The sequence below is a fragment of the Procambarus clarkii genome, chromosome 23, assembly GCF_040958095.1.
Source record: "Procambarus clarkii isolate CNS0578487 chromosome 23, FALCON_Pclarkii_2.0, whole genome shotgun sequence".
Classification (NCBI taxonomy): domain Eukaryota; kingdom Metazoa; phylum Arthropoda; class Malacostraca; order Decapoda; family Cambaridae; genus Procambarus; species Procambarus clarkii.
The window spans coordinates 5,955,214-5,982,274 of record NC_091172.1 but is presented as its reverse complement, the minus strand read 5'-3'; the positions used below and the strand labels follow the sequence as shown (position 1 = coordinate 5,982,274).

Below are 27,061 nucleotides of genomic sequence, written 5' to 3'. Positions count from 1 at the left end.
GGATGTTGGGGGATTTTGGGGGATGCTGGTGGATGTTGGGGGATGTTAATGAATGTTGGGGGATGTTAGGGGATGTTGGTGGATGTTGGTGGATGTTGGGGATGTTAGTGGATGTGGGGGATGTTGGTGGATGTTGGTGGATGTTGGGGGATGTGGGGGGATGTTGGTGGATGTTTGGGGGACGTTGGTGGATGTTGGGGGATGTTGGTGGATGTTGGGGGATGTTGGTGGATGTTGGAGGATGTTGGTGGATGTTGGAGGGTGTTGGGGGATGTTGCTGGATGTAGGGGGATGTTGGGGATGTTGGTGGATGTTGTGGGATGTTGGTGGATGTTAAAGGATGTTGCTGGATGTTGGGGGAATGTTGGGGGATGTTTGGGGGTTGTTGGTGGATGTTTTGGGATGTTAGGGGATGTTGAGGATGTTAGGAGATGTTGGGGGATGTTGGGGGATGTTGCAGGATGTTGAGAGATGTTGGGGGATGTTGGTGGATGTTGGGGGATGTTGTTGGAGGTTGGTGGATGTTGGGGGATGTTGATGGATGTTGGGGGATGTTGGGGATGTTGGTGGATGTTGGGGGATGTTGGTGGATGTTGGTGGATGTTGGGGGACGTTAGTGGATGTTGGGGGATGTTGGGGAAGTTGGTGAAAGTTGGTGCATGTTGGTGGATGTTGGGGGATATTGGGGGTTGTTGGTGGATGTTGGAGGATGTTGAGGGATGTTGCTGGATGTTGGGGGGATGTTGGGGGATGTTGGTGGATGTTGGGGGATGTTCTGGATGTTGGCGGATGTTGGGGGATGTTGGTGGATGTTGGGGGGGGTGGTGTTGGGGGATGTTGCTGGATGTAGGGGGATGTTGGGGATGTTGGTGGATGTTGTGGGATGTTGGTGGATGTTGAGGGATGTTGCTGGATGTTGGGGGGATGTTGGGGGATATTGGTGGATGTTGGGGGATGTTTGGGGGATGTTGGTGGATGTTTTGGGATGTTGGGGGATGTTGGGGTATGTAGGGGGATGTTGGGAGATGTTGGGGGATGTTGGGGGATGTTGGGGGATGTTGGTGGATGTTGGGGGATGTTGGTGGATGTTGGGGGGATGTTAGTGAATGTTGGGGGATGTTAGGGGATGTTGGTGGATGTTGGGGGATGTGGGGGGATGTTGGTGGATGTGGGGGGATGTTGGTGGATGTGGGGGGATGTTGGTGGATGTTGGGGGATGTTGGTGGACGTTGGATGATGTTGGTGGATGTTGGATGATGTTGGTGGATGTTGGAGGGTGTTGGGGGATGTTGCTGGATGTAGGGGGATGTTGGTGGATGTTGAAGGATGTTTGTGGATGTTGGGGGAATGTTGGGGGATGTTGGGGATGTTTGGGGGTTGTTGGTGGATGTTTTGGGATGTTGGGGGATGTTGGGGATGTTAGGAGATGTTGGGGGATGTTGGGGGATGTTGGGGGATGTTGGTGGATGTTGGGGGATGTTGTTGGAGGTTGGTGGATGTTGGGGGATGTTGGGGGATGTTGGTGGATGTTGGGGGATGTTGGGGGATGTTGGTGGATGTTGGGGGATGTTGGTGGATGCTGGAGTATGTTGGTGAATGTTGCGGGATGTTGGTGAATGTTGGGGGATGTTAGGGGTTGTTGGTGGATGTTGGTGGATGTTGGGGATGTTGGGGGATGTTAGTGGATGTTGGTGGATGTTGGGGATGTTGGAGTATGTTGGTGGATGTTGGTGGATGTTAGTGGATGTTGGTGGATATTGGGGATGTTGGTGGATGTTGGTGGATGTTGGGGGATGTTGGTGGATGTTGGGGAATGTTGGTGGATGTTGGGGGATGTTGGTAGATGTTGGTGGATGTTGGGGGATGTTGGTGGATGTTGGTGAATGTTGGTGGATGTTGGTGGATGTTGGGGGATGTTGGTGGACGTTGGGGGGATGTTGGGGGATGTTGGTGGATGTTGGGGATGTTTGGGGGATGTTGCTGGATGTTTTGGGATGTTGGAGGATGTTGGGGGATGTTGTGGGATGTTGGGGGATGTTTGGGGGATATTTTGGGATGTTGGGGGATGTTGGAGGATATTTGGGGGATTTTAAGTGGATGTTTTGGGATGTTGAGGGATGTTGGGGGATGTTGGGGGATGTTTTGGGATGTTGGGGGTGTTGGGGGATGTTGGTGGATGTTGGGGAAAGCTAGAGTATGTTGGGGGATGTTGGTGAATGTTGAGAGATGTTAGGGGATGTTGGTGGATGTTGGGGGATGTTGGTGGATGTTGGTTTATGTTGGGGGGTTCTTGGGGGATGTTGGTGGATGTTAGGGGATGTTGGTAGATGTTGGTGGATGTTGAGGGATGTTGGGGAATGTTGGGGGATGATGAGGATGTTGGAGGATGTTGGGGGATGTTGGTGGATGTTGGGGGATGTTGGTGGATGTTGGGGGATGTTGGGGGATGCTGGTGGATGTTGGGGGATGTTGGTGGATGTTGGGGGATGTTGGGGGATGTAGGTGAATGTTGGGGCTGCTGGAAAACGTTGGTGGATGTTGGAGGATGTTGGTGGATGTTGGGGAATGTTGGTGGATGTTGGAGGATGTTGGTGAATGTTGGAGGATGTTGGTGGATGTTGGGGGATGTTGGTGAATGTTGGGGGATGTTGGTGGATGTTTGTGGATGTTGGTGGATGTTGGAGGATGTTGGTGGATGTTGATGGATGTTGGAGGATGTTGGTGGATGTTGGGGGATGTTGGGCGAAGTTGGGGAATGTTATGGATGTAGGTGAATGTTAGAGGATGTTGGTGGATGTTGGTGGATGTTGGAGGATGTCGGGGGATGTTGGTGATGTTGGTGGTTGTTGGAGGATGTTGGTGGATGTTGATGGATGTTGGAGGATGTTGGTGGATGTTGGGGGATGTTGGGCGAAGTTGGGGGATGTTATGGGTGTAGGTGAATGTTGGAGGATGTTGGTGGATGTTGGTGGATGTTGGAGGATGTTGGGGGATGTTGGTGATGTTGGTGGATGTTGGTAGATGTTGGGGGATGTTGGGGGATGTTGGTGGATGTTGGGGGGACGTTGGTGGATGTTGGAGGATGTTGGTGGATGTTGGAGAATGTTGGGGGTTGTTGGTGGATGTTGGGGGATGTTGGTGGATGTTGGGGGATGTTGGTGGATGTTGGTGGATGTTGGGGGATGTTGTGGGATGTTGGGGGATGTTGGGGGATGTTAGTGGATGTTGATGGATGTTGGTGGATATTAGGGGATGTTGGGGGATGTTGGGGGATGTTGGTGGATGTTGGGGGGGACGTTGGTGGATGTTGGAGGATGTTGGTGGATGTTGGAGGATGTTGGGGGATGTTGGTGGAAGTTGGGGTGGGGCGTTGGTGGATGTTGGAGGATGTTTGTGGATGTTGGTGGATGTTGGAGGATGTTGGTGGATGTTGGTGGATGTTGGAGGATGTTGGTGGATGTTGGAGGATATTGGTGGATGTTGGTGGATGTTGGTGGATGTTGGGGGCTGTTGGTGAATGTTGGGGGATGTTGGTGGATGTTGGTGGATGTTGGGGGATGTTGGTGAATGTTGGCGGATGTTGGTGGATGTTGGAGGATGTTGGTGGATGTTAATGGATGTTGGAGGATGTTGGTGGATATTGGGGGATGTTGGGGGATGTAGGTGAATGTTGGAGGATGTTGGTGGATGTTGGAGGATGTTGGTGGATGTTGGTGAATGTTGGGGGATGTTGGAGGATGTTGGTGGATGATGGTGGATGTTGGAGGATGTTGGTGGATGTTGGAGGATGTTGGGGGATGTTGGGGGATGTTGGTGGATGTTGGGGGATGTTGGTGGATGTTGGGGGATGTTATGGATGTAGGTGAATGTTGGAGGATGTTGGTGGATGTTGGTGGATGTTGGGGGATGTTGGTGATGTTGGTGGATGTTGGGGGATGTTGGGGATGTTGGTGATGTTGGTGGATGTTGGGGATGTTGGTGGATTTTGGGGGATGTTGGGGGATGTAGGTGAATGTTGGGGATGTTAGGGGATCTTGGGGGATGTTGGGGATGTTGATGGATGTTTGTGGATGTTGGGGGATGTTGGTGGATGTTGGGGGGATGTTGGGAGATGTTGAGGGATCTTGGGGGATGTTGATGGATGTTTGTGGATGTTGGGGGATGTTGGGGATGTTGAGGGATGTTGGTGGATGTTGGAGGATGTTGGTGGATGTTGGGGGATGTTGCTGAATGTTGGTGGATGTTGGTGGATGTTGGTGGATGTTGGGGGATGTTGGTGAATGTTGGGGGGATGTTGGTGGATGTTGGAGGATGTTGGTGGATGTTGGAGGATGTTGGTGGATGTTGGTGAATGTTGGGGGATGTTGGTGGATGTTGGTGGATGTTGGAGGATGTTGGTGGATGTTGGTGGATGTTGGAGGATGTTGGGGGAGGTTGGTGGATGTTGGGGGATGTTGGGGGATGTTGGTGGATGTTGGGGGATGTTATGGATGTAGGTGAATGTTGGAGGATGTTAGTGGATGTTGGTGGATGTTGAGGGATGTTGGGGGATGTTGGTGATGTTGGTGGATGTTGGTGGATGTTGGGGATGTTGGTGATGTTGGGGGATGTTGGAGGATGTTGGTGGATGTTAGGAGGATGTTGGAGGATGTTGGTGATGTTGGTGGATGTTGTGGATGTTGGGGGATGTTGGGGGATGTAGGTGAATGTTGGGGATGTTAGTGGATCTTGGGGGATGTTGATGGATGTTTGTGGATGTTGGGGGATGTTGGTGGATGTTGGGGGATGTTGAGGGATGTTGGGAGATGTTGAGGGATCTTTGGGGATGTTGGGGATGTTGATGGATGTTTGTGGATGTTGGGGGATGTTGAGGGATGTTGGGGGATGTTGGTGGGTGTTAGGGGATGTTGGGGGATGTTGGGGATGTTGAGGGATGTTGGGAGATGTTGGGGGCACGTTGGTGTGGGTGTACTCACATAATTATGTTTGCGGGCGTTGAGCTTGGTCTCTTTGGTCCCGCCTCTCAACTGTCAATCAGCTGATTGCCCGAAACGCTTTGCGTCATAGTGGCTTTAGGCATTTTATGTACCAGCTCTATCTATAAATCTATCAATGTTTGTATCACACTTTGTATGTATGCACTTTACCTAAATAAACATTTGAATTTTTTAATTTGAATTTGAAATATAGATTCCTGAGCCTACTTGGCTCTATCATATCTACTATCTATAAATCTATCAATGTTTGTATCACACTTTGTATGTATGCACTTTACCTAAATAAACATTTGAATTTTTTAATTTGAATTTGAAGTATAGATTCCTGAGCCTACTGGGCTCTATCATATCTGCATTTCAAACTGTGTATGGAGTCAGCCTCCACCACATCACTGCCTGTTGCATTCCACCTGTTAACTACTCTGACACTGAAAAAGTTCTTTCTAACGTACCTGTGGCTCATTTGGGTTCTCAGTTTCCACCTGTATCTCTGTGTTCACGTACCACCCGTGTTAAACAGTTTGTCTTTACCTACCCTGTCAATTTCTCTGAGAATTTTGTAAGTAGTGATCAAGTCTCCCCCTAATTCTTCTCTCTTCCAGAATCGTGAGGTTCAGCTCCAGTAATCTCCCCTCATATCTCATTCCTCTCAGCTCGGGGACTAGCTTCGTGGCATACCTCTGAAACTTTTCGAACTTTGTTTTGTGTTTGACTAAATGTGGAAGCCACGCTGTAGCCGTATATTCCAGTATTGGTCTGACATATGAGGTATACAAGGTTCTGAATGATTTCTTACACAAGTTTCTGAAGACAGTTCTTATGTTCACCCGCCTTGCATACGCTGCTGATTTTATCCTTTTGATGTTGACTTCTGGGAACAGGTTTGATGTGATAACAACCCCAGAATTTTTTTTCGTCCTGACTCCAAACGGATTTCCTCTCCCAGCTGGTACCTTGCTCAGTAAGGCTATCTTCATTACTTTGCACTTGCTCGAGTTAAACTCTATTAGTCATTTGTTGGACCATTACTTCAGTCTGTTCGGGTCATCCTGTAGCCTCCTGCTGTCCTCCTTCTCATAAGTAATCCTGTCTTAATCTTTCTCATAAATTTAGAATCGTGTAGTTGGTGGATATTGGTGGATGGTGGGGGCAGGTTGGTGGATGGTTGGGGCAGGTTGGTGGATGTTGGTGGATATTGGTGGATGGTGGGTGCAGGTTGGTGGATGGTGGGTGCAGGTTGGTGGATGGTGGGGGCAGGTTGGTGTGTGTTGGTGGATGTTGGTGGATGGTGGGGGGCAGGTTGGTACTCACCTGGTTGTACTCACCTAGTTGTGCTTACGGGGGGTTGAGCTCTGGCTCTTTGGTCCCGCCTCTCAACAGATCAATCAACAGGTGTACAGGTTCCTGAGCCTATTGGGTTCTATCATATCTACACTTGAAACTGTGTATGGAGTCAGCCTCCACCACATCACTGCCTAATGCATTCCATTTGTCAACCACTCTGATACTAAAAAAGTTCTTTCTAATATCTCTGTGGCTCATTTGGGCACTCAGTTTCCACCTGTGTCCCTTAGTGCGTGTGCCCCTTGTGTTAAATAGCCTGTCTTTATCAACCCTGTCGATTCCCTTGAGAATCTTCAATGTTGTGATCATGTCCCCCCTAATTCTCCTGTCTTCCAACGAAGTGAGGTTTAATTCCCGTAGTCTCTCCTCGTAGCTCATACCTCTCAGCTCGGGTACTAGTCTGGTGGCAAACCTTTGAACCTTTTCCAGTTTAGTCTTATGCTTGACTAGATATGGACTCCATGCTGGAGCCGCATACTCCAGGACTGGTCTGACATATGTGGTATATAATGTTCTGAAAGATTCCTTACACAAGTTTCTAAAGGCCGTTCTTATGTTAGCCAACCTGGCATATGCTGCTGATGTTATCCTCTTGATATGAGCTTCAGGGGACAGGTCTGGCGTGATATCAACCCCCAGGTCTTTCTCTCTCTCTAACTCTTGAAGTATCTCATCTCCCAAATGATACCTTGTATCTGGTCTCCTGCTTCCTACCCCTATCTCCATTACATTTGCTTGGGTTAAACTCTAACAGCCATTTGTTCGACCATTCCTGCAGCTTGTCCAGGTCTTCTTGAAGCCTCAAACAGTCCTCCTCTGTCTTAATCCTTCTCATAATTTTGGCGTCGTCAGCAAACATTGAGAGGAATGAGTCTATACCCTCTAGGAGATCATTTACGTATATCAGAAACTGGATAGGTCCAAGTACAGAGCCCTGTGGGACTCCACTAGTGACTTCACGCCATTCTGAGGTCTCACCCCTTACTGTAACTCTCTGCTTCCTATTGCTTAGGTACTCCCTTATCCACTGGAGCGCCCTACCAGTTACTCCTGCCTGTTTCTCCAGCTTATGCATCAACCTTTTATGGGGTACTGTGTCAAAGGCTTTCCGACAGTCCAAAAAAATGCAGTCAGCCCATCCTTCTCTTTCTTGCCTAATCTTTGTCACTTGATCATAGAATTCTATCAAGCCTGTAAGGCAAGATGTACCCTCCCTGAACCCATGTTGATGGGTTGTCACGAAGTCTCTTCTCTCCAGATGTGTTACTAGGTTTTTTTTTCTCACAATCTTCTCCATCACCTTGCATGGTATACAAGTTAAGGACACTGGCCTGTAGTTCAGTGCCTCTTGTCTATCACCCTTTTTGTGTATTGGTACTACATTAGAAGTCTTCCATATTTCTGGTAGGTCTCCCGTTTCCAGTGACCTACTATACACTATGGAGAGTGGCAAGCAAAGTGCTCCTGCACACTCTTACAATACCCATGGTGAGATTCCGTCCGGCCCAACAGCTTTTCTCACATCCAGCTCCAATAGGTGCTTCTTGACCTCATCTCTTATAATTTCGAACCTATCCAAGGTCACCTGGTTTGCTGCCACCTCTCCTAGCGCCGTGACTTCTCCCTGTTCTATTATAAAGACCTCCTGGAACCTTTTGTTGAGTTCTTCACACACCTCTTTGTCATTTTCTGTGTACCTGTCCTCGCCCACCCTAAGTTTCATCACCTGTTCCTTCACTGTTGTCGTCCTCCTGATGTGACTGTTGTTACGGTGCCCTCTCCTATTTCTTTCGTTTGCCGGCTTAAAGAGTCATATCAGCTCTCCCTACTGATTCTCTGAGGTTCAGGGAGTCTAATGATATATGTGGCGACCAAACCGGCTGCCATTTAATGGAATGAGGTTATATTATAAGTTGTAAATAAAGGAAAATTGGCGCCCTGTTATAAAATGAAACAGTATCCCCTACGGCAGATGTGACCTTTTGGAAGGGACATTAGTCAATCGCGGATTGGCCGACGTAGGTCGCGGGCGACAAATCAGGGTCCGCCATGACGTCACCGAGTGCCCCGGGCGGCGCCAACGTCAGAGTTGTACTGACCGTGGAAGCGACAGGACGCGCCTCGGTCTGCTCTCAAGGATTGGAGGCTCTGCAAGCCTTGTTCAGTGGATTGAGCTGGCCTTCGTTGCCCACCATAGTTATTGGAGACCCTGCGCTTCTGGGAAGCCAAAGAGGAACCAAGTTCAGTGAGCAGAGAAGTGCCCAAACTTGGAAAATAGTCGGCGACGACGCTGGGCGGCGCCGCTGGCTGGACGTTGAGGTCTGGAAGGTGGGCGAGCAAGCTAGCTGTGACTGGGGTCACATCCACTGAGAATCTTGGAAGGACGACACCGTGCCTAGGACAAGGAGCGACGCCCTGTGGGAGAGGCGAGTGTGGGGAAAGATAGTGATTAGCTCAGCGCCCATCGATGAACCAGGATTGGGGCAGCTGAATCTCAGGGATTGGAACGGCGACGACGCGAAGGCTTCACGACACCTGAGGACCTGTGGAACGCCCTGGATCGTCGAGGATCGACCCAAGGAAGCGTGGGAACCTCACACCATCGAGGGACAGGCGTCGTGAGCCAGGAGTGTAAGGTAGATCATTTTTCCCTCCCATTACCCCTTGTATGAGTAGGCTAGTTAGGCCACAATATTTACTTGTGTATGTGGCAGCAAGACTTTATTACTTTAATAGTAGAATAGGCTGCAAGGCAGCTTGTGTCCAGGACTGTCAGAGAGGACAGTGTGTATGGATGGCAGGACAGTGAAGAAGAGGTGCCGACGTGGTGAAGAGGCCCTCCTGTGAGAGTGTGAGACTCCTGTCTTCCTGCCCAGTTGAAGGAGAGTTGGAGGTCGTGGAAGAAGAGGCTGACGATCTCCAGACTCATCATCCATATTCCATATTCATGTATTACTTGTGATTGTGTGTGTGTGTTCATGTAATTTGCGTCAGTAAATCCACACATTTTATTACTGTGTTTGAGTGTGCCTCCATTTGTGATATTTCTCTATGAGCATACATTTCTGGCTACAAACGATATAGGATACACCCACTGAACTGCATTGCTGGGGTGCAGATATAATAACCCAGCTGGCGACCTTGCTAAGAGGAAGATAGAGAAGACAGGCGGGAAAGGAGTTCCTGCAACCTTTTTTTGTCTGGCAGGCAAGACTCAGGGAGGTTATGGTTATAGGTAAGCCTGAGTCTTCCTTCACTCCCCCACGGGTCTAGGCCGGAACTGTTAACAGCAGTTTCCCCGTGGTTGACTGAAGGGCTTCCAGGGTGAATCAGTGGCACCCCTTTGTGGTGGAAGCAAAGACCTGCGGAGGTGGGCATTGTTGGTCCTATCTTGTGTGACCAAGGAGACTCCGGTGAATCCAGGGAGTCGGAGGGGCTGAGTATTTGGGCCTTTTGAGCCCCTAGCAGCCGAGTGTTAGCAGAGCCCCGGACCGCCCACCCCCCACGTGACAAGAGAACTGGCGACCTTGCCAGGATTCGAACCCCAGTAGCCAAGAACTGGGAACTTCGCCAGGAAGCGTGGATCAAGCTACAGTGTGGACCAAATTGCAAGACAAGTGTTGCCAGGGTACTAATACAGTGTGGCCAGTGAATTCGGTGGTACTGTTACTCAACCAGCTAAGGGACTGAAACGGTGAAATTAGTGCCTACTAACTTGTCTGTGCTGTCGTGTATGCTCAATGATATAGAGATGGAGGAAGACAAAGTAAAGAAATTTATTGACACAAGGGACGAGAGAATTTTGGAAGAGTGTACCAAGGCCCAGCTCCAACAAGTGGCAAACCACTTTGGGATCAGGTTGAGGACGACTAAGGTAGCGGAGCGAAGGATAGAGATCATGGCACAGCTCACAGCTCGAGAGGAAGCGACGGGAGAGGAGCCATCTCAAGAGGAGCCGTCCCGAGGAGAGCCGTCGCAAGGTGAACCATCCCGACTAGGGCCACCCCAAGCGCCTACCAGTGTGGAGAGAATTCACAGTGAACATGGGAGCAGTGGAAGGTCCAGCTGTAGTAAGAGGAGCCTGCAACTGGAAATAATGAAGATGCAACTGGAAGCCCAGCTGCGACGAGAGGAAAGAGAAGCGCAAATGCAGCGAGAGGAACGTGCAGCTGAGCTGCAGCGAGGTGAGCGAGAAGCACGGCTGCAGCTGCAGCGAGAGGAGCGAGAAGCTCGGCTGCAGCGAGAAGAAGGAGAGAGACAACTGCGACTGGAGGAGATAAAGGCAAAGAAAGAAGTCGAATTGCGTCGCGTTGAACGTGGTCTGCCCTCACTACCTGCACGGCGGGATGACCTCAAGGTAAGGGAACGTGACTTACCTACGTTCGAACCACAAGAAGCTGAGGCGTTCTTCGAACACTTTGAACGGATAGCGACTCTGAAGGAGTGGCCGGAAGATGATTGGGCTGCTCTGGTCCAGGGCAGGTTGACTGGTGAGGCCCGGGAAGCCTATAACATGCTGGACCTAGAGGAGTGTACTAGTTATGATGCGATTAAGAATGCGGTTCTCCACTCATTCCGGCTGACTCCGGAGATGTACCGGAAGCGGTTCAGAGAGTGTACAAGAGCGTCGGGAAAGACTTACGCCGAGACCGCCAGGGATATGGAACGGAAATTCCTACGATGGTTGAAGGCGGAGGAAGCGGAGTCGGTGGATGATGTTAAACGACTGATAGTGATGGAGAAGTTCATGTCGGTGCTCCATCCTGAGTTGCGAGTAAGGGTGAGAGAAGCAGGTATTAAGGACCTGAAGGCTGCAGCGGATCGAGCCGACATGCTGGAGGAGGCACTACATATCAGGAGGGAGTGGCCGCCCAGACACTCGCCTTACCCCAGGTCGGGAGGGAACTTTAGGAGTTCAGGAGGAGCGAGGACGAGTGGGGACTCTCCCATGAGTAGTGTGCCCGATGAAGTGACGCGGTTCAAGAGCTCAAGAGACGCGGGGAGGAAGCCCCAAGCTGTGAGCAGTGGACCTAACTCGGGAGCAAGTGCTGCAGTCCCGGATACGACGACAGGGAATCCAAGGAGGACCCAGGGGACGTCTGCAAGTGGTACCGCCAGAGTGACTAGCGAGTGGCCGCCCAGGGGAGGTGGCCGATGCTACAACTGTGGTGTGAGAGGACATTATGCCCGCGAGTGTGAGGAGCACCAAAGGAATGTAGGATTAATGTTGGAAGAGGAGAGAGTGTTTGTTCACACCCCATATTATAGTGGACCCAACGTGAATGGTTGGGAAATGAAGTTGGGTGAACATCCCTTCGTTTTCGGGGCCAACGTGAAGTTTGGAAGGTCAGACCCAGTGGAGGTTGCCGTGCTTCGAGATACGGGTGCTGACATAAGTGTGGTGACCAGGAGTATTCTCCCCAAGGAATTTAATGATTCACCTGTGGGAGTGGTGAGGATACGCAGTGTGGGGGAGGAATACAGGTTGCCACTTCACGAAGTACAGCTGATTGCCGACTGCGGAGTCGAGAAAGCTATAGTAGCTGTAGCCCCTAAGTTACCCCTAGAGCATGTACAGATGGTGCTGGGTAATGACCTCGGAGGAGGCAGGATACAACCCGATTGGGCCAGGAGTGCCTATGTTGCAAGCAGCGGTACAACCCTGCCAGGTGAGGTATCGGTCGTTCCAGATGGTCGTGAGGAAGCCGACTTCGCCAGGGAAAACGTCGCCAGAGACGACGACAACGAGGGCGAGAGTGCAGAGAGGTCGTCGGAGGTTGTGGAAAACCCCGACGGGGACCTCCGACTAAGCCTGATGATGAGTGTGGAGGAGTGGCGAGGAGCAGCTGTACAAACGCCTGGGGCGGTGAAGAGGCTGCAGACCGCACTCCCTCCATACAGAAACGTGAATAAAGTAAGCTCAGTGGATGAGCGAACGGCAGTGAGGGGCAGAGTGGAGGAGCCACGACGCAAGGCACCCTATGCCGGCCAGATGAATAGTGGTAGGTGCAAGATGAACCACCGTGGTGAGGTGAGCCACAGGGAGGTGGAAGAGCCCAACCACGAACCGAAGAAGACGTCTGCAGGGAAGAAAATCTCATGGAGGAGTGAAGATGTTCGTCGGGAACGAAGGAGCGAGTGGTATAGGAAAGGCAATACGAAGAAAGCAGGGAATAGGTACACCCAGGGTAGGCGCCAGCTTAACCAGAGGGGCATTGGGCCATCGCAAAAGCCTAGTGTGGAAGAGAGGGAGCTGCTGGATGGAGTACAGGTTACAAGTGCCACTGTGAGGAGACAACGCACCTACGGGAGAAGAGGAACCGAGAAGAGAGAAGATTGGCGAAGAGGAGATCATGGGAGGAAACATGGAGTACCTGTAGGACGCAATGGAAATGCAAGACTATCTCGGAGTGCACGACGCGGTGGAGGCGCTGCATGCACTGAATCTTACAGTGGTAACGAGCCGTGGGAGTACACTCGTAGCCACGGAGAGAGGATTTCTTGTAGGTGTTCAGGGAACACCCATCACACCCGGTACTATACGAGGTGGAGATACAATGAGGCAAGTGACTGGCAAGGTGGTACGAGCCACGTCACCAACTGGAGGAGTGACACTTCAGGAACGGAGGGAGCAAGAGTATAGATTGCCCTCTTGAGTGCTGCTCTTCCGATATGACTCTTATTTTAAGGGGAGGGGTATGTTACGGTGCCCTCTCCTATTTCTTTCGTTTGCCGGCTTAAAGAGTCATATCAGCTCTCCCTACTGATTCTCTGAGGTTCAGGGAGTCTAATGATATATGTGGCGACCAAACCGGCTGCCATTTAATGGAATGAGGTTATATTATAAGTTGTAAATAAAGGAAAATTGGCGCCCTGTTATAAAATGAAACAGTATCCCCTACGGCAGATGTGACCTTTTGGAAGGGACATTAGTCAATCGCGGATTGGCCGACGTAGGTCGCGGGCGACAAATCAGGGCCCGCCATGACGTCACCGAGTGCCCCGGGCGGCGCCAACGTCAGAGTTGTACTGACCGTGGAAGCGACAGGACGCGCCTCGGTCTGCTCTCAAGGATTGGAGGCTCTGCAAGCCTTGTTCAGTGGATTGAGCTGGCCTTCGTTGCCCACCATAGTTATTGGAGACCCTGCGCTTCTGGGAAGCCAAAGAGGAACCAAGTTCAGTGAGCAGAGAAGTGCCCAAACTTGGAAAATAGTCGGCGACGACGCTGGGCGGCGCCGCTGGCTGGACGTTGAGGTCTGGAAGGTGGGCGAGCAAGCTAGCTGTGACTGGGGTCACATCCACTGAGAATCTTGGAAGGACGACACCGTGCCTAGGACAAGGAGCGACGCCCTGTGGGAGAGGCGAGTGTGGGGAAAGATAGTGATTAGCTCAGCGCCCATCGATGAACCAGGATTGGGGCAGCTGAATCTCAGGGATTGGAACGGCGACGACGCGAAGGCTTCACGACACCTGAGGACCTGTGGAACGCCCTGGATCGTCGAGGATCGACCCAAGGAAGCGTGGGAACCTCACACCATCGAGGGACAGGCGTCGTGAGCCAGGAGTGTAAGGTAGATCATTTTTCCCTCCCATTACCCCTTGTATGAGTAGGCTAGTTAGGCCACAATATTTACTTGTGTATGTGGCAGCAAGACTTTATTACTTTAATAGTAGAATAGGCTGCAAGGCAGCTTGTGTCCAGGACTGTCAGAGAGGACAGTGTGTATGGATGGCAGGACAGTGAAGAAGAGGTGCCGACGTGGTGAAGAGGCCCTCCTGTGAGAGTGTGAGACTCCTGTCTTCCTGCCCAGTTGAAGGAGAGTTGGAGGTCGTGGAAGAAGAGGCTGACGATCTCCAGACTCATCATCCATATTCCATATTCATGTATTACTTGTGATTGTGTGTGTGTGTTCATGTAATTTGCGTCAGTAAATCCACACATTTTATTACTGTGTTTGAGTGTGCCTCCATTTGTGATATTTCTCTATGAGCATACATTTCTGGCTACAAACGATATAGGATACACCCACTGAACTGCATTGCTGGGGTGCAGATATAATAACCCAGCTGGCGACCTTGCTAAGAGGAAGATAGAGAAGACAGGCGGGAAAGGAGTTCCTGCAACCTTTTTTTGTCTGGCAGGCAAGACTCAGGGAGGTTATGGTTATAGGTAAGCCTGAGTCTTCCTTCACTCCCCCACGGGTCTAGGCCGGAACTGTTAACAGCAGTTTCCCCGTGGTTGACTGAAGGGCTTCCAGGGTGAATCAGTGGCACCCCTTTGTGGTGGAAGCAAAGACCTGCGGAGGTGGGCATTGTTGGTCCTATCTTGTGTGACCAAGGAGACTCCGGTGAATCCAGGGAGTCGGAGGGGCTGAGTATTTGGGCCTTTTGAGCCCCTAGCAGCCGAGTGTTAGCAGAGCCCCGGACCGCCCACCCCCCACGTGACACTGTGTAGTAGCTTTGGTTCGGTCTTGGCTTTATTTGCTATATTATTTTCATACCTTTTCTCAGCTGCTCTTCTCACACTAACATACTCGTTCCTGGTTCTCTGGTATCTCTCTCTACTTTCTGGTGTTCTGTTATTACGGAAGTTCCTCCATTCCCTTTTGTTCAGCTCCTTTGCTTTCATACATTTTCTATTAAACCACGGATTCTTCCTTTGCTTCTCTGTTTTTTCCTGTCGGGCTGGGACAAACCTGCTTACAGCCTCCTGACATTTTTGGGTGACATAGTCCATCATGTCTTATACGGACTTGGTTCCGAGTTCTGTGTCCCAATGTATATCCCATAGGAATTTATTCATCTCCTCATAGTTTCCCTTTCGGTACGCCAGCCCTTTGTTTCCCAGTTCTTTTTTGGGGGTGATAATTCCTAGCTCAACCAGGTACTCAAAGCTCAATACACTATGATCACTCATTCCCAAGGGGGCTTCCAACTTAACTTCCCTTATATCCGACTCATTTAGGATAAATATCAGATCAAGCAAGGCTCGTTCATCCTCTCCTCTCATTCTTGTCGGTCCCTTGACGTGTTGACTTAGAAAGTTTCTTGTTGCCACATCCAGCAATCTTAGCTCTCCATGTGTCTGGGCCTCCATGTGGGTGTCTGTTCCCCCAATCTATCTTCCCATGGTTGAAGTCTCCCATGATTAGTAGTCTGGATCTGTTCCTGCTAGCCACAGAAGCTGGTCTCTCTATTATATTGATGGTGGCCAAGTTGTTTGTATCATATTCCTGTCTGGGTCTTCAGTCATTTGGTGGGGGGTTATATATGACTACTACTATAATTTTCTGTCCTCCAGTTGCTATGGTGCCTGATATGTAGTCACTGAAACCTTCACAGTTCTGAATTACCATCTCTTCGAAACTCCAACCTTCTCTTAGTAGCAAAGCTACACCACCTCCTCCTCCCCCTTCTCTCTCTTTCCTCACTACATAGTAGCCCTGTGAAAACACTGCATTTGTTATGGTTTTCATTAGCTTTGTTTCTATGAGTGCTATTATGTCTGGGTTTTCTTCTAGTGCCCATTCTCCGAGTTCACTTGTTTGGTGGATGTTGGTGGATGGTGGGGGGGGGGGGGCAGGTTGGTGTGTGTACTTACCTAATTGCCTAATTTACCTAATTGTGCTTGCGGGGGTTGAGCTCTGGCTCTTTGGTCCCACCTTTCAACTGTCAATCAACTAATGTACAGGTTCCTGAGCCTATTGGGCTCTATCATATCTATACTTGAAGCTGTGTATGGAATCAGCCTCCACCACATCACTTCCTAATGCATTCCAATTGTCTACTACTCTGACACTGAAAAAATTCTTTCTTATGTCTCTATGGCTCATTTGCGCACTGAATTTCCACCTGTATCTCCTAGTGCATATGCCCCTTGGGGTAAATAGTCTGTCTTTATCTACCCTATCAATTCCTCTGAGAATCTTGAATGTGGTGATCATGTCCCCTCTAACTCTTCTGTCTCCCAGGGACGTGAGGTTTAATTCCCGTAGTCTTTCCTCGTAGCTCATACCCCTCAGTTCTGGAATTAGTCTGGTGGCAAACCTTTGAACCTTTTCCAGTTTAGTCTTATGCTTGAATAGATATATGGACTCCATGCTATCTTGAGTTGATTTCGGGGCTTTAGTGTCCCCGCGGCCCAGTCTTCGACCAGGCCTCCACCCCGAGGAAGCAGCGCGTGACAGCTGACTAACTCCCAGGTACCCATTTACTGCTAGGTAAAGAGACATAGGGTGAAAGAAACTCTGCCCATCGTTTCTCGCCGGCGCCCGGGATCGAGCCCGGGACCATAGGATCACGTGTACAGCGTGCTGTTCGCTCGGCCGGCCGGCTCCCTCATTATGCTGGAGCCGCATAATCCAGGATTGGTCTGACATGTGTGTTATACAAAGTTCTGAAAGATTCCTTACACAAGTTTCTAAAGGCCGTTCTTATGTTAGCCAACCTGCCATATGCCGCTGATGTTATCCTCTTGATATGAGCTTCAGGGGATAGGTCTGGCGTGCTATCAACCCCCAGGTCTTTCTCTGTCTCTGACTCTTGAAGTATTTCATCTCCCAAAGATACCTTGTATCTGGTCTCCTGCTTCCTACACCTATCTTCATTATATTGCATTTGTTTGGGTTAAACTCTAACAACCATTTGTTAGACCATTCCTGCAGCTTGTCCAGGTCTTTTTGAAGCCTCAAGCTGTCCTATTCTGACTTAATCCTTTTCATAATTTTGGCGTCGTCAGCAAACATTGAGAGGAATGAGTCTATACCCTCTGGGAGATCATTTACGTATATAAGAAACAGGATAGGTCCGAGTACAGAGACCTGTGGGACTCCACTGGTAACTTCACGCCAGTCTGAGGTCTCACCCCTCACTGTAACTCTCTGCTTCCTATTGCTTAGGTACTCCCTTATCCACTGGAGCGCCCTACCTGTTACTCCTGCCTGTTTCTCCAGCTTATTCATCAGCCTTTTTTATGGGGTACTGTGTCAAAGGTTATCCGACAATCCAAAAAAATGCAGTCCGCCCATCCTTCTCTTTCTTGCTAAATTTTTGTCACCTGATCGTAGCCTATTAAGCCTGTAAGGCAAGATTTACCCTCCCTGAACCAATGTTGATGGGTTGCCACGAAGTCTCTTCTCTCCAGATGTGTTACTAGGTTTTTTCTCACGATCCTCTCCATCACCTTGCATGGTATACAAGTTAAGGACACCGGTCGAGAATTCAGTGCCTCTTGTCTGTCACCACTTTTGTATATAGGGACTACATTAGCCGTCTTCCATTTTCTGGTAGGTCTCCCGTCTCCAGTGACCTACTATACACTATGGAGAGTGGCAAGCAAAGCGCTCCTGCAAACTCTTTCAATACCCATGGTGAGATTCCGTCCAGGCCAACAGCCTTTCTCACGTCCAGATCCAACAGGTGCCTCTTGACCTCATCTCCTGTAATTTCGGAACCTTCCAAGGCCGCCTGGTTTACAGCCACCTCTCCTAGCACAGTGACCTCTCCTTGTTCTATTGTAAAGACCTCCTGGAACATATTGTTGAGTTCCTGTTATAAATATATGTGTGTGGGCTATGCTTCTATGGGGAACTGGTACTATTAAGGGGTAAGGGTAGTTAGAAGACAGAGTATCAAATATGGGAGAGCTAAAAGGCCCGGCCCCCAAAAATAAACTATCCACAGTAGTAATAACTTGCTACTAGACCATATATGTTAGTCTAAGGGTTGATCAATGCGCTCCCACATAGGAAGAAGGGATACTCTGTAATTCATGTACTTATTTATTAACCCCTTAACAACCCCCCATATACACTCACACCAATAACAATAATAATAATAACTTTACCACACTATCTTACGTTAAAAGCCTTGGTCCACTTAGGCAGGATACAAGGTTTACACTAATAACAAGCTAGGGTAAAGTACTACTGGATAAGCACTGAAGCTGGATGCAGCTTAGGGTAGGGAAACCACGTGGGACCCTAATACAAAACACAACACTTAGGGGTACCCAAAACACTGGCAAATACTACCCCCAGGTCTCACCAATCGTTACTACCAGAGTAGGCACACTTAACACCATATAATACTTAACTTAAGGGTACAGGAACTTAGGGTAAGGGAAATAAGTAAGAGGAGAAGGGAGAAGAGTAGGGGTGCAGCCACAGAGTAGGTCTCGTCCGCACGAACACCAGCCAGAGAAGGACCTTCTAGCGACCAGCTAGGCCTCCCATGTCGTGGTGCCGGAAGGAGCCTAATTGATCGTGCAGCTAAGCACATTAAAGATCTTCCCCTATGCAATGTATTGTTACTTTACAAATGATTAGAAAGTATTAGTAAGCAAAGTTGGTGCCTATGTTATTATTTAATAATCAACCCCCAGCTCAGTCTTTAAATGCTCTTTGAGAAACAACAATAGTCTTACGTCTGGCAGGGAAGATACAAACAATTGCCGCTAGTGATGCACCCAACTGTACTACCAGAAAGTTTAATAGCTCAATTTTGACCTCTGGTTTCCACTGGAGAACCCAGGGTCGTAACACTCCTCCCCCCTTCAGAGAAAAAAAAATGTGACTACTAGAATAGTAGTCATATTTTTTGTAAGAGTATACAGAGAATAAAAAGAAAAAACATATGACAAAAACAAAAAATCAAACAAAAACAATTTCTCTGCAAAAAAAAAATACAAAGGAGTTCTCTGAAAGAAAAAAAAAACATACACAAAAAAAATAAAAGAACAGGGAAGTAAATAAATTGGACACGGAATATTTAATGTCACAGGAGAACCTAAAAAAAAATTAACTAAAGCATGACAGTTGGTAAATGGCTTTCTGTGGCTCAGATGAATGATATTCAGGCAACCGGGACAGAGCGTCGGCTATCACGTTGAGTCTGCCCGGTAGGTGGGTAATGGAAAGATTGAAGTCCTGTAGGTACAATGCCCACCTGAGGATGCGTTTATTCTTACCCTTCATCTGAGTCAGGAAGACTAGTGGGTTATGGTCCGTGTACACTTCCACTATATTACCTGTGAGGTAAACTTCGAACTTTTTACATGTTAACACTAGCGCCAACGCCTCTTTTTCTACCACTGAATAATTGCGTTGCGCCTTGTCGAATTTCACAGAGTAATAATATACTGGGTGTTCCACCTGATCATCCCCAGTTTGCAACAACACTGCACCAGCACCCGAGTCAGACGCGTCAACATGAATTTTAAACGGTCGGTCGAACCTTGGACTAGCAAGCACTGGGGCGGAAGCTAAGATCAATTTCAAATTTTTAAATGCCTCTGCACAGTCTGATGACCACTTAAATTTAACGGCTTTCCGCAACAAGTCTGTGAGAGGAGTGGCAACACTGGAAAAGTTCTGACAAAAACGTCGATAGTACGCACACATACCGATAAATCTTTGAACATCCTTTTTAGACTTTAGTACTGGATACTCCAGAATGGCACTGATTTTATCTTGCCGAGGTAACACTTTTCCTTGGCCCACTTCATAACCGAGGTACGTCACTGTGCCTTGGCCAAAATGACACTTTTTAGCATTTAAGGTAAGATTTGCCCTTTTCAAGATGGCAAACAACTGGCGTAACCTAGCTATGTGGTCAGCCCAATTACTGTCAAACAGCACGATATCATCTAAATACGCCCGACAATTTGGCACCTTAGCGAGTAGAGAGTTCATGAGCCTCTGGAACGTGGCAGGAGCATTACGCAAGCCAAACGGTAACACTTGATACTCAAAAACACCCTCGGGTGTCACGAACGCGGTTAGCTGTTTAGCACGTTCAGTGAGTGGGATTTGATAATACCCCCTCGAGAGGTCGAATTTCGAAACGTACTTGGCATTTCCCAACTCGTCGATGCAGTCCTCGAGGAGGGGCAGCGGATAGGCATCCACAATGGTCACCTTGTTGAGCTGCCGATAGTCGGTGCATAATCGCCAGGAGCCGTCTGGTTTGGGGACCAAAAGGCAGGGCGAGCACCAAGAGCCCTGGCTCGGCCGGATGAGGCCGTGCTGGAGCAAGAAGTCGACCTCCTTCCGTACGATGGCCTTCTTTTCTGGACTCATCCGATAGGGTTGAAGGCGAATGGGAGTGTAGTCCGTCAACTCGACATCATGGCAAATGGCATCAGTCTGGGTCGGGACCTCCCCGAACAGACTGGAGAATTCATCAACCAACGACTGCACCTCTTCACGTTGGGCCATCTGCAAATGGGACAGTCCCTCCACAGCATTCACAGAACTAGAATTATTGAAAATGAGATTAGTTGGGTCCCCAGAACAATCATCCCCTCTCTCACTGGAAATGGAAACATTGGTTAGTGCAATGGGCCTGGGGCCCTGGAACTTCTTCAGTCGATTTACATGTATGAGCATTACCTGGTTACGTTTGTCAGAGTGCCTCACTTTGTACGTGAGGTCCCCAGTCTTTTCTGTCACAATGTAGGGGCCTTCGTACTTGTGGGACATAGTGTTCCCTAGTCGAGGCTTTAATACCAGGACAGGGTCGCCAGGTTGAAATACCCGTAACTTAGATTTAGCATCGTTACGTTCTTTCATCTTTTCTTGGGCCTTGCCAAGATACTTTAATGCAGCCGCCTTGCAGTCCTTGAGTCTCTGGTGGTGTTGCGCAAAGAAAGCCGAACCTTCGATTAACGTTACGTTCCCTAACAGATTCTCCTGTAACATTTGCAAGGGTCCACGAACTTTATGGCCAAAGACTAACTCAAAAGGAGAACAGCCCAGTGAACTTTGTAATCCCTCTCTAGCCGCAAACAAAACATACAGTAAATTCTCATCCCAGAAGGTGTGGGAACTCTCGCACGATGTCTTTAACATCTGCTTCAGAGTTAGATGGAAACGTTCAATTACCCCCTGACTCTGTGGATGGTATGGGCTGGAAACCTTATGAGTTATTCCATGTTCCTTACAAAATTGCTCGAAAACATCAGACTTAAAATTAGTACCATTGTCAGTTTGCACGACCCGAGGCAGTCCAAAAGTGGAAAAAAATTGCAACATACGAGCAACAACAGTTTTTGCTCGGATGTTCCTTACAGCAAAAGCCTCTGGGTAACGAGTAGTGATACACATCATCATGATTAGGTAAATATTACCAGACTTAGTTCTAGGTAATGGTCCAACACAGTCCATTACCACATGAGAAAATGGTTCCTCCGGCACGACAATAGGCCTTAGAGGAGCTTTAGGTGGAGTCTGGTTTGGTTTCCCAACCAGTTGACAAACAATACACGCATTACAAAATTTTGCCACATCGCTTTTCAGCTTGGGCCAGAAAAAATACTTTAAAATTTTGTGATACGTAATATTAATACCTTGATGTCCCCCCATAGGATCATCATGAGCAGCTGCCAAAACTCTTTCTCTATAGCAGGTCGGCAACATAACCTGGTGGACTACCTCCCACTCATTTGACAAGGGAGCACTCTGTGGTCTCCATTTTCTCATCAAAATCCGATCATTGTAGTAGTACCCAGTTGCTGCGTCTACAATTTCCTCCATAGAGACGGCTGTCTCATGACAATCTGCAAGAGTGGGGTCAGCTTTCTGTAACTCACTCAAGGAGGCATCTAGGCCTTGGTCAGATGCCATTGGCCGAGGCTCAACAGTGTTCTCCTCCACCTCCCCACTACTCTCGGTAGATGGTGGTGGCAGGCTCTCCACAATGTCCTCGGCCACGTCATCGAGTCGGGCCATGAATGTGTCCGCGAGGTCCACTTGGTTTTCACCACTCAGAAAGTTCCTTGTGTCCTCGGGATTTACCACCTTGGCAAGCACAGGGCTGCCCTTACATTTAAGTCCAATAGACCTGGTCACCGCGCACGCAGGGTACACAACATTATCCTCTGCGGCGGGTGGATCCAGGCAAACCTTAGGGGTAGGCAACATAATAGGCAGTCTGGAGTCCCCTACCTTATCCCCTGCTAAATCATTACCGACTATTACATCAACATTAGGGAAAGGTAGGTATGAAGTGACTCCGACTGTACAAACACCCTTGTGGAAATCAGATTCCAGGGTAACCTTATGGAGGGGTACTGCTCGAGTATCACTAGTGACACCCTCGACCAGTACCACCTCTCCAGTGTCGAGTGTTGGCACCTTGCAATGCACTCTCTAAAATTAAAGTCTGGATGGCACCGGTGTCTCGGAAGATCACCACGTCCTTCCAGGAAGAACCCTCAGACAAAAGTAGTCTCCCTTTCGATAAGAATGGGGTAAGCAAGTCCAACCACTGTGGGTTGGAGGTCTTACTCCCTAACCCTTCCGAAGGCCTCAAGCCCTGTGTCACAACTAGAGCATTGGGTCTTTTTTCTGGGTACAGTTGCCAACAACGGCTAATATTGTGGTTTGAACGATTACAGTGACCACAAAAACGTCGGGGAGAAGAGACATTGCTAACAGAATTACCCTTCGGTTCACCTTTAGGTGCCGTTGGGCTAGACACTTTAACAGGGTTAGTTATGTCTGAAACAGAAGGTGCATTAGGTAAAGGGTTAGAATGAGCTGGTCTGGACTGGCTGTGGGTATAAGTTTTGCTACTCTGTGGGGTATAATTATTTTTATTGGGCCTTTTGCCCGCCAATTGGTAGTTTTCTGCCAACTTGGCCAAATCCCCTATTTTAGAATTTACCTCTACCCTTCCTCTAATGTAATGTGATACGTTCTCTGGCATAATATCTATAAAATGCTCCATTAAAACTAAGTTCCTGAGAGCCTCGTATGTTTCGGCTTTCGCCGAGCGAATCCATCTATCAAATAATCGAATTTGATCATTCACAAATTCAGTGAGCGGTTGGTTGTGAGTAGGCCTAAGGTTACGATAAACTTGGCGGTGAGCTTCAGGAGTAATTTCATATGCCCGCAAAATACATTCCCTGACTTTATCATATTCGAAACACTCGTCGTCAGGCATGTTTATAAAAATATCTTGTGCTTTACCCCTAAGTCTTCCCTGTAGGATTTTCACCCACTCTTCCTTTGGCCAGTTCATGGACATGGCCAATCTCTGAAAATGGTTGAAAAACCTTTCAGGGTCTGACTCGGAAAATTCAGGCAAATTATGCTTTTTCTCATAATGCCTGGGGTTTGAATCCCCGGCAGGTGGAGGTCCAGTGGTATTCGCTCTAATTCTAGCCTCCTCGGTTTTGAGTCTTTGCTCCTCTAATTTTATTTTTGCTAACTCTAAAGCTAATTCTCTATCCCTATGAGTTGCACTTTCTGCTTGGCTAGGCTGGCATAAAGGTGTATCACTTGCCAATAGTTCTTCATCAATACAATGCTGTAATATTTCATTCACCAAAGTCCACTTTTTATCCGCGTCATTTAATTCTAGGCCAAATTCCTTGCCTAACAATACTAAATTAGACTTTTTAAGTTTCTTTATCTCTACCACTGAAGGCTCCATTGCCAGTCTCTGCATTTCAGATGACATCACTAACAATTTTAGCTCCCAGCCAAAGAAAAAATTAAAAAAATAAAAATTGGGAAAAAACAAAAATTTGCACGGCCCCTAACACAAGGCCACACTAACCTTAATCGTGAAGGGATCCAGCTGGGTGTCCAGTCAGTGCAAGAATGTCCTTTGCTAGATGAGCTGGACCCTAGGCTAGCACACAACCGTTCTGCGGAAAACAAAAAATTTTAATTTTGGCACTCAAGAATCTAATTTTTTACACTTATAATGTTCATCCCGGACAGGCCCCCACTTGTTTTAAATATATGTGTGTGGGCTATGCTTCTATGGGGAACTGGTACTATTAAGGGGTAAGGGTAGTTAGAAGACAGAGTATCAAATATGGGAGAGCTAAAAGGCCCGGCCCCCAAAAATAAACTATCCACAGTAGTAATAACTTGCTACTAGACCATATATGTTAGTCTAAGGGTTGATCGATGCGTTCCCACATAGGAAGAAGGGATACTCTGTAATTCATGTACTTATTTATTAACCCCTTAACAACCCCCCCATATACACTCACACCAATAACAATAATAATAATAACTTTACCACACTATCTTACGTTAAAAGCCTTGGTCCACTTAGGAAGGATACAAGGTTTACACTAATAACAAGCTAGGGTAAAGTACTACTGGATAAGCTCTGAAGCTGGATGCAGCTTAGGGTAGGGAAACCACGTGGGACCCTAATACAAAACACAACACTTAGGGGTACCAAAAACACTGGCAAATACAAACCAAATATTGGTGAGACCCCAGGTCTCACCAATCGTTACTACCAGAGTAGGCACACTTAACACCATATAATACTTAACTTAAGGGTACAGGAACTTAGGGTAAGGGAAATAAGTAAGAGGAGAAGGGAGAAGAGTAGGGGTGCAGCCACAGAGTAGGTCTCGTCCGCACGAACACCAGCCAGAGAAGGACCTTCTAGCGACCAGCTAGGCCTCCCATGTCGTGGTGCCGGAAGGAGCCTAATTGATCGTGCAGCTAAGCACATTAAAGATCTTCCCCTATGCAATGTATTGTTACTTTACAAATGATTAGAAAGTATTAGTAAGCAAAGTTGGTGCCTATGTTATTATTTAATAATCAACCCCCAGCTCAGTCTTTAAATGCTCTTTGAGAAACAACAATAGTCTTACGTCTGGCAGGGAAGATACAAACAATTGCCGCTAGTGATGTACCCAACTGTACTACCAGAAAGTTTAATAGCTCAATTTTGACCTCTGGTTTCCACTGGAGAACCCAGGGTCATAACAGTTCCTCACGCACCTCTTTGTCGTTCTCTGTGTACCTGTCCTCACCCGTTCTAAGTTTCATCACCTGTTCCTTCACTGATGTTTTCCTCCTGATGTGATTGTGTAGTAGCTTTGGTTTGGTCTTGGCTTTATTAGCTATATCATTTTCATACTTTTTCTCACACTAACATACTCATTCCTGGTTCTCTGGTATCTCTCTCTCTACTGTCTGGTGTTTTGTTATTTCGGAAGCTCCTCCACGCTCTTTATTCAGTTCCTTTGCTTTCATACATGACCTATTAAACCACGGATTCTTCTTTTGCTTCTCGTTTTTTTTCCTGTCGGGTCGGGATAAAGCTGTTTACTGCCTCCTGACACTTTTGGGTGACATAGTCCATTATGTCTTGTATGGGCTTAGTTGTGAGTTCGGTGTCCTATGGTATATCCTCTAGGGATTTTCTCATCTCCTCATAATTTCCCTTTTGGTATGCCAGCCCTTTGTTTCCCAGTTCTGTTTTTAAGGAGATAATTCTAGCTCTACCAAGTACTCAACGATCAATACACTGTGATCACTTCATTCCCAAGGGGGCTTCCAGCTTAACTTCCATTATATCCGACTCATTTAGGGTAAATATCAGATCAAGCAAAGCTGGTTCATCCCCTCCTCTCATTCTTGTCAGTCCCTTGACGTGTTGACTTAGAAAGTTTCTTGTTGCTTCGTCCAGCAGCTTAGGTCTCCATGTTTCCAGTCCTCCATGTGGGTCTCTGTTCTCCCAATCTATCTTCCCGTGGTTGAAGTCTCTCATGATTAGTAGTCTGGATCCGTTCCGGCTAGCTACAGAAGCTGCTTTCTCTATTATGTTGATGGTGGCCATGTTGTTTCTATCATATTCCTGCCTGGGTCTTCTGTCATTTGGTGGGGGGTTATATATGACTACTACTGTAATTTTTGTTCTCCAATTGCTATGGTACCTGTTATGTAGTCACTGAAATCTTCACAGCCCTGAACAACCATCTCTTTAAAATTCCAGCCTTTTTGTTATCAGCAGGGCTACACCACCTCCTCCTGTTACTTCTCTCTCTTTCTTCACTACAAAGTAGTCCTGTGGAAACACTTCATTTGTTATGGTTTTCGTTAGCTTTGTTTCTGTGAGTGCTATTATGTCTGGGTTTTCTTCTAGTGCCCATTCTCCGAGTTCACTTGTTTTATTCGTAATCCCATCAATGTTAGTGTACATTGCCTTGAAACTCACTTTCTTCTGTTCATTCTCTTGTCCCCTTCTTGGTGAACATTCTGCTGGTGGGGAAAGCTGTTCAATAGATGTGTAGATCTGTGAGGAGGTTAACAGGGTCTCAGTGGATTCTGGGGGGGGGGCGGCGTTCAAGGGAAGGGGGGACAGGTAGGGTATGGGGTAAGGAGGTAGGGGGACATGGAGGATACGAGGTGAGGGGGGAGGAGTGATTGGGAGAGTATGGGATAAAGGGGGAGGGTGGACAGGGGTGGAAAGAGGGGAAAGGGGACATGGTGGGAATGAGGGATGGGTGACAGGGTCGGAATGGGGTGGGGGGGAGGGAGGAAGGGTTGAGTGAGCATTTGAGTAAGGGCAGGTAGGGTGAGGGGAAGGGAGGGTTTCCTATGAAGGAGAGGAGGGTGGCGGTGTTGCCCTCCCCTTTTTTGTTGCTGGGATGCTGGTTGTGGGTTCCCCTCTTGTTTCTGGGACTGTTGTGTTGGTGGCTGTGATTTCCTGGTTTGCTCCTCTCTCTCTGCGCTTCCTCTTTGCCTCTGTCTCCCTGGCTCTCTCCTCCTTCGTCCTGTCCCTCTGGAGGAACCTTTTTGTATTCCTCCACATACTGCAGATGACTCTTCCTTTCTAGAATAACCTCCTTCGTGGTCTTCGTTTGCAACCACTATCTTCACCAGGCAGTCTCTGTCCTTGTTGTACCAGCCCAACCTGAAAACCTTCTCAATATTTTGTTCAGCCCCTTCCAT

General features: G+C 48.2%; 1 protein-coding gene across 1 annotated transcript; it reads right to left on the bottom strand.

Moving 5' to 3' along the window:
* Positions 1-104: 104 nt before the first annotated feature.
* Positions 105-27,061, bottom strand: LOC138367664 (mucin-2-like). Its single transcript, XM_069329618.1, has 4 exons — positions 26,924-27,061; positions 5,676-5,753; positions 2,528-4,971; positions 105-1,980 (listed from the first exon to the last, which is right to left on the bottom strand). The coding sequence occupies exons 1-4, from the start codon at positions 27,059-27,061 to the stop codon at positions 105-107; spliced, it is 4,536 nt and encodes a 1,511-aa protein (XP_069185719.1).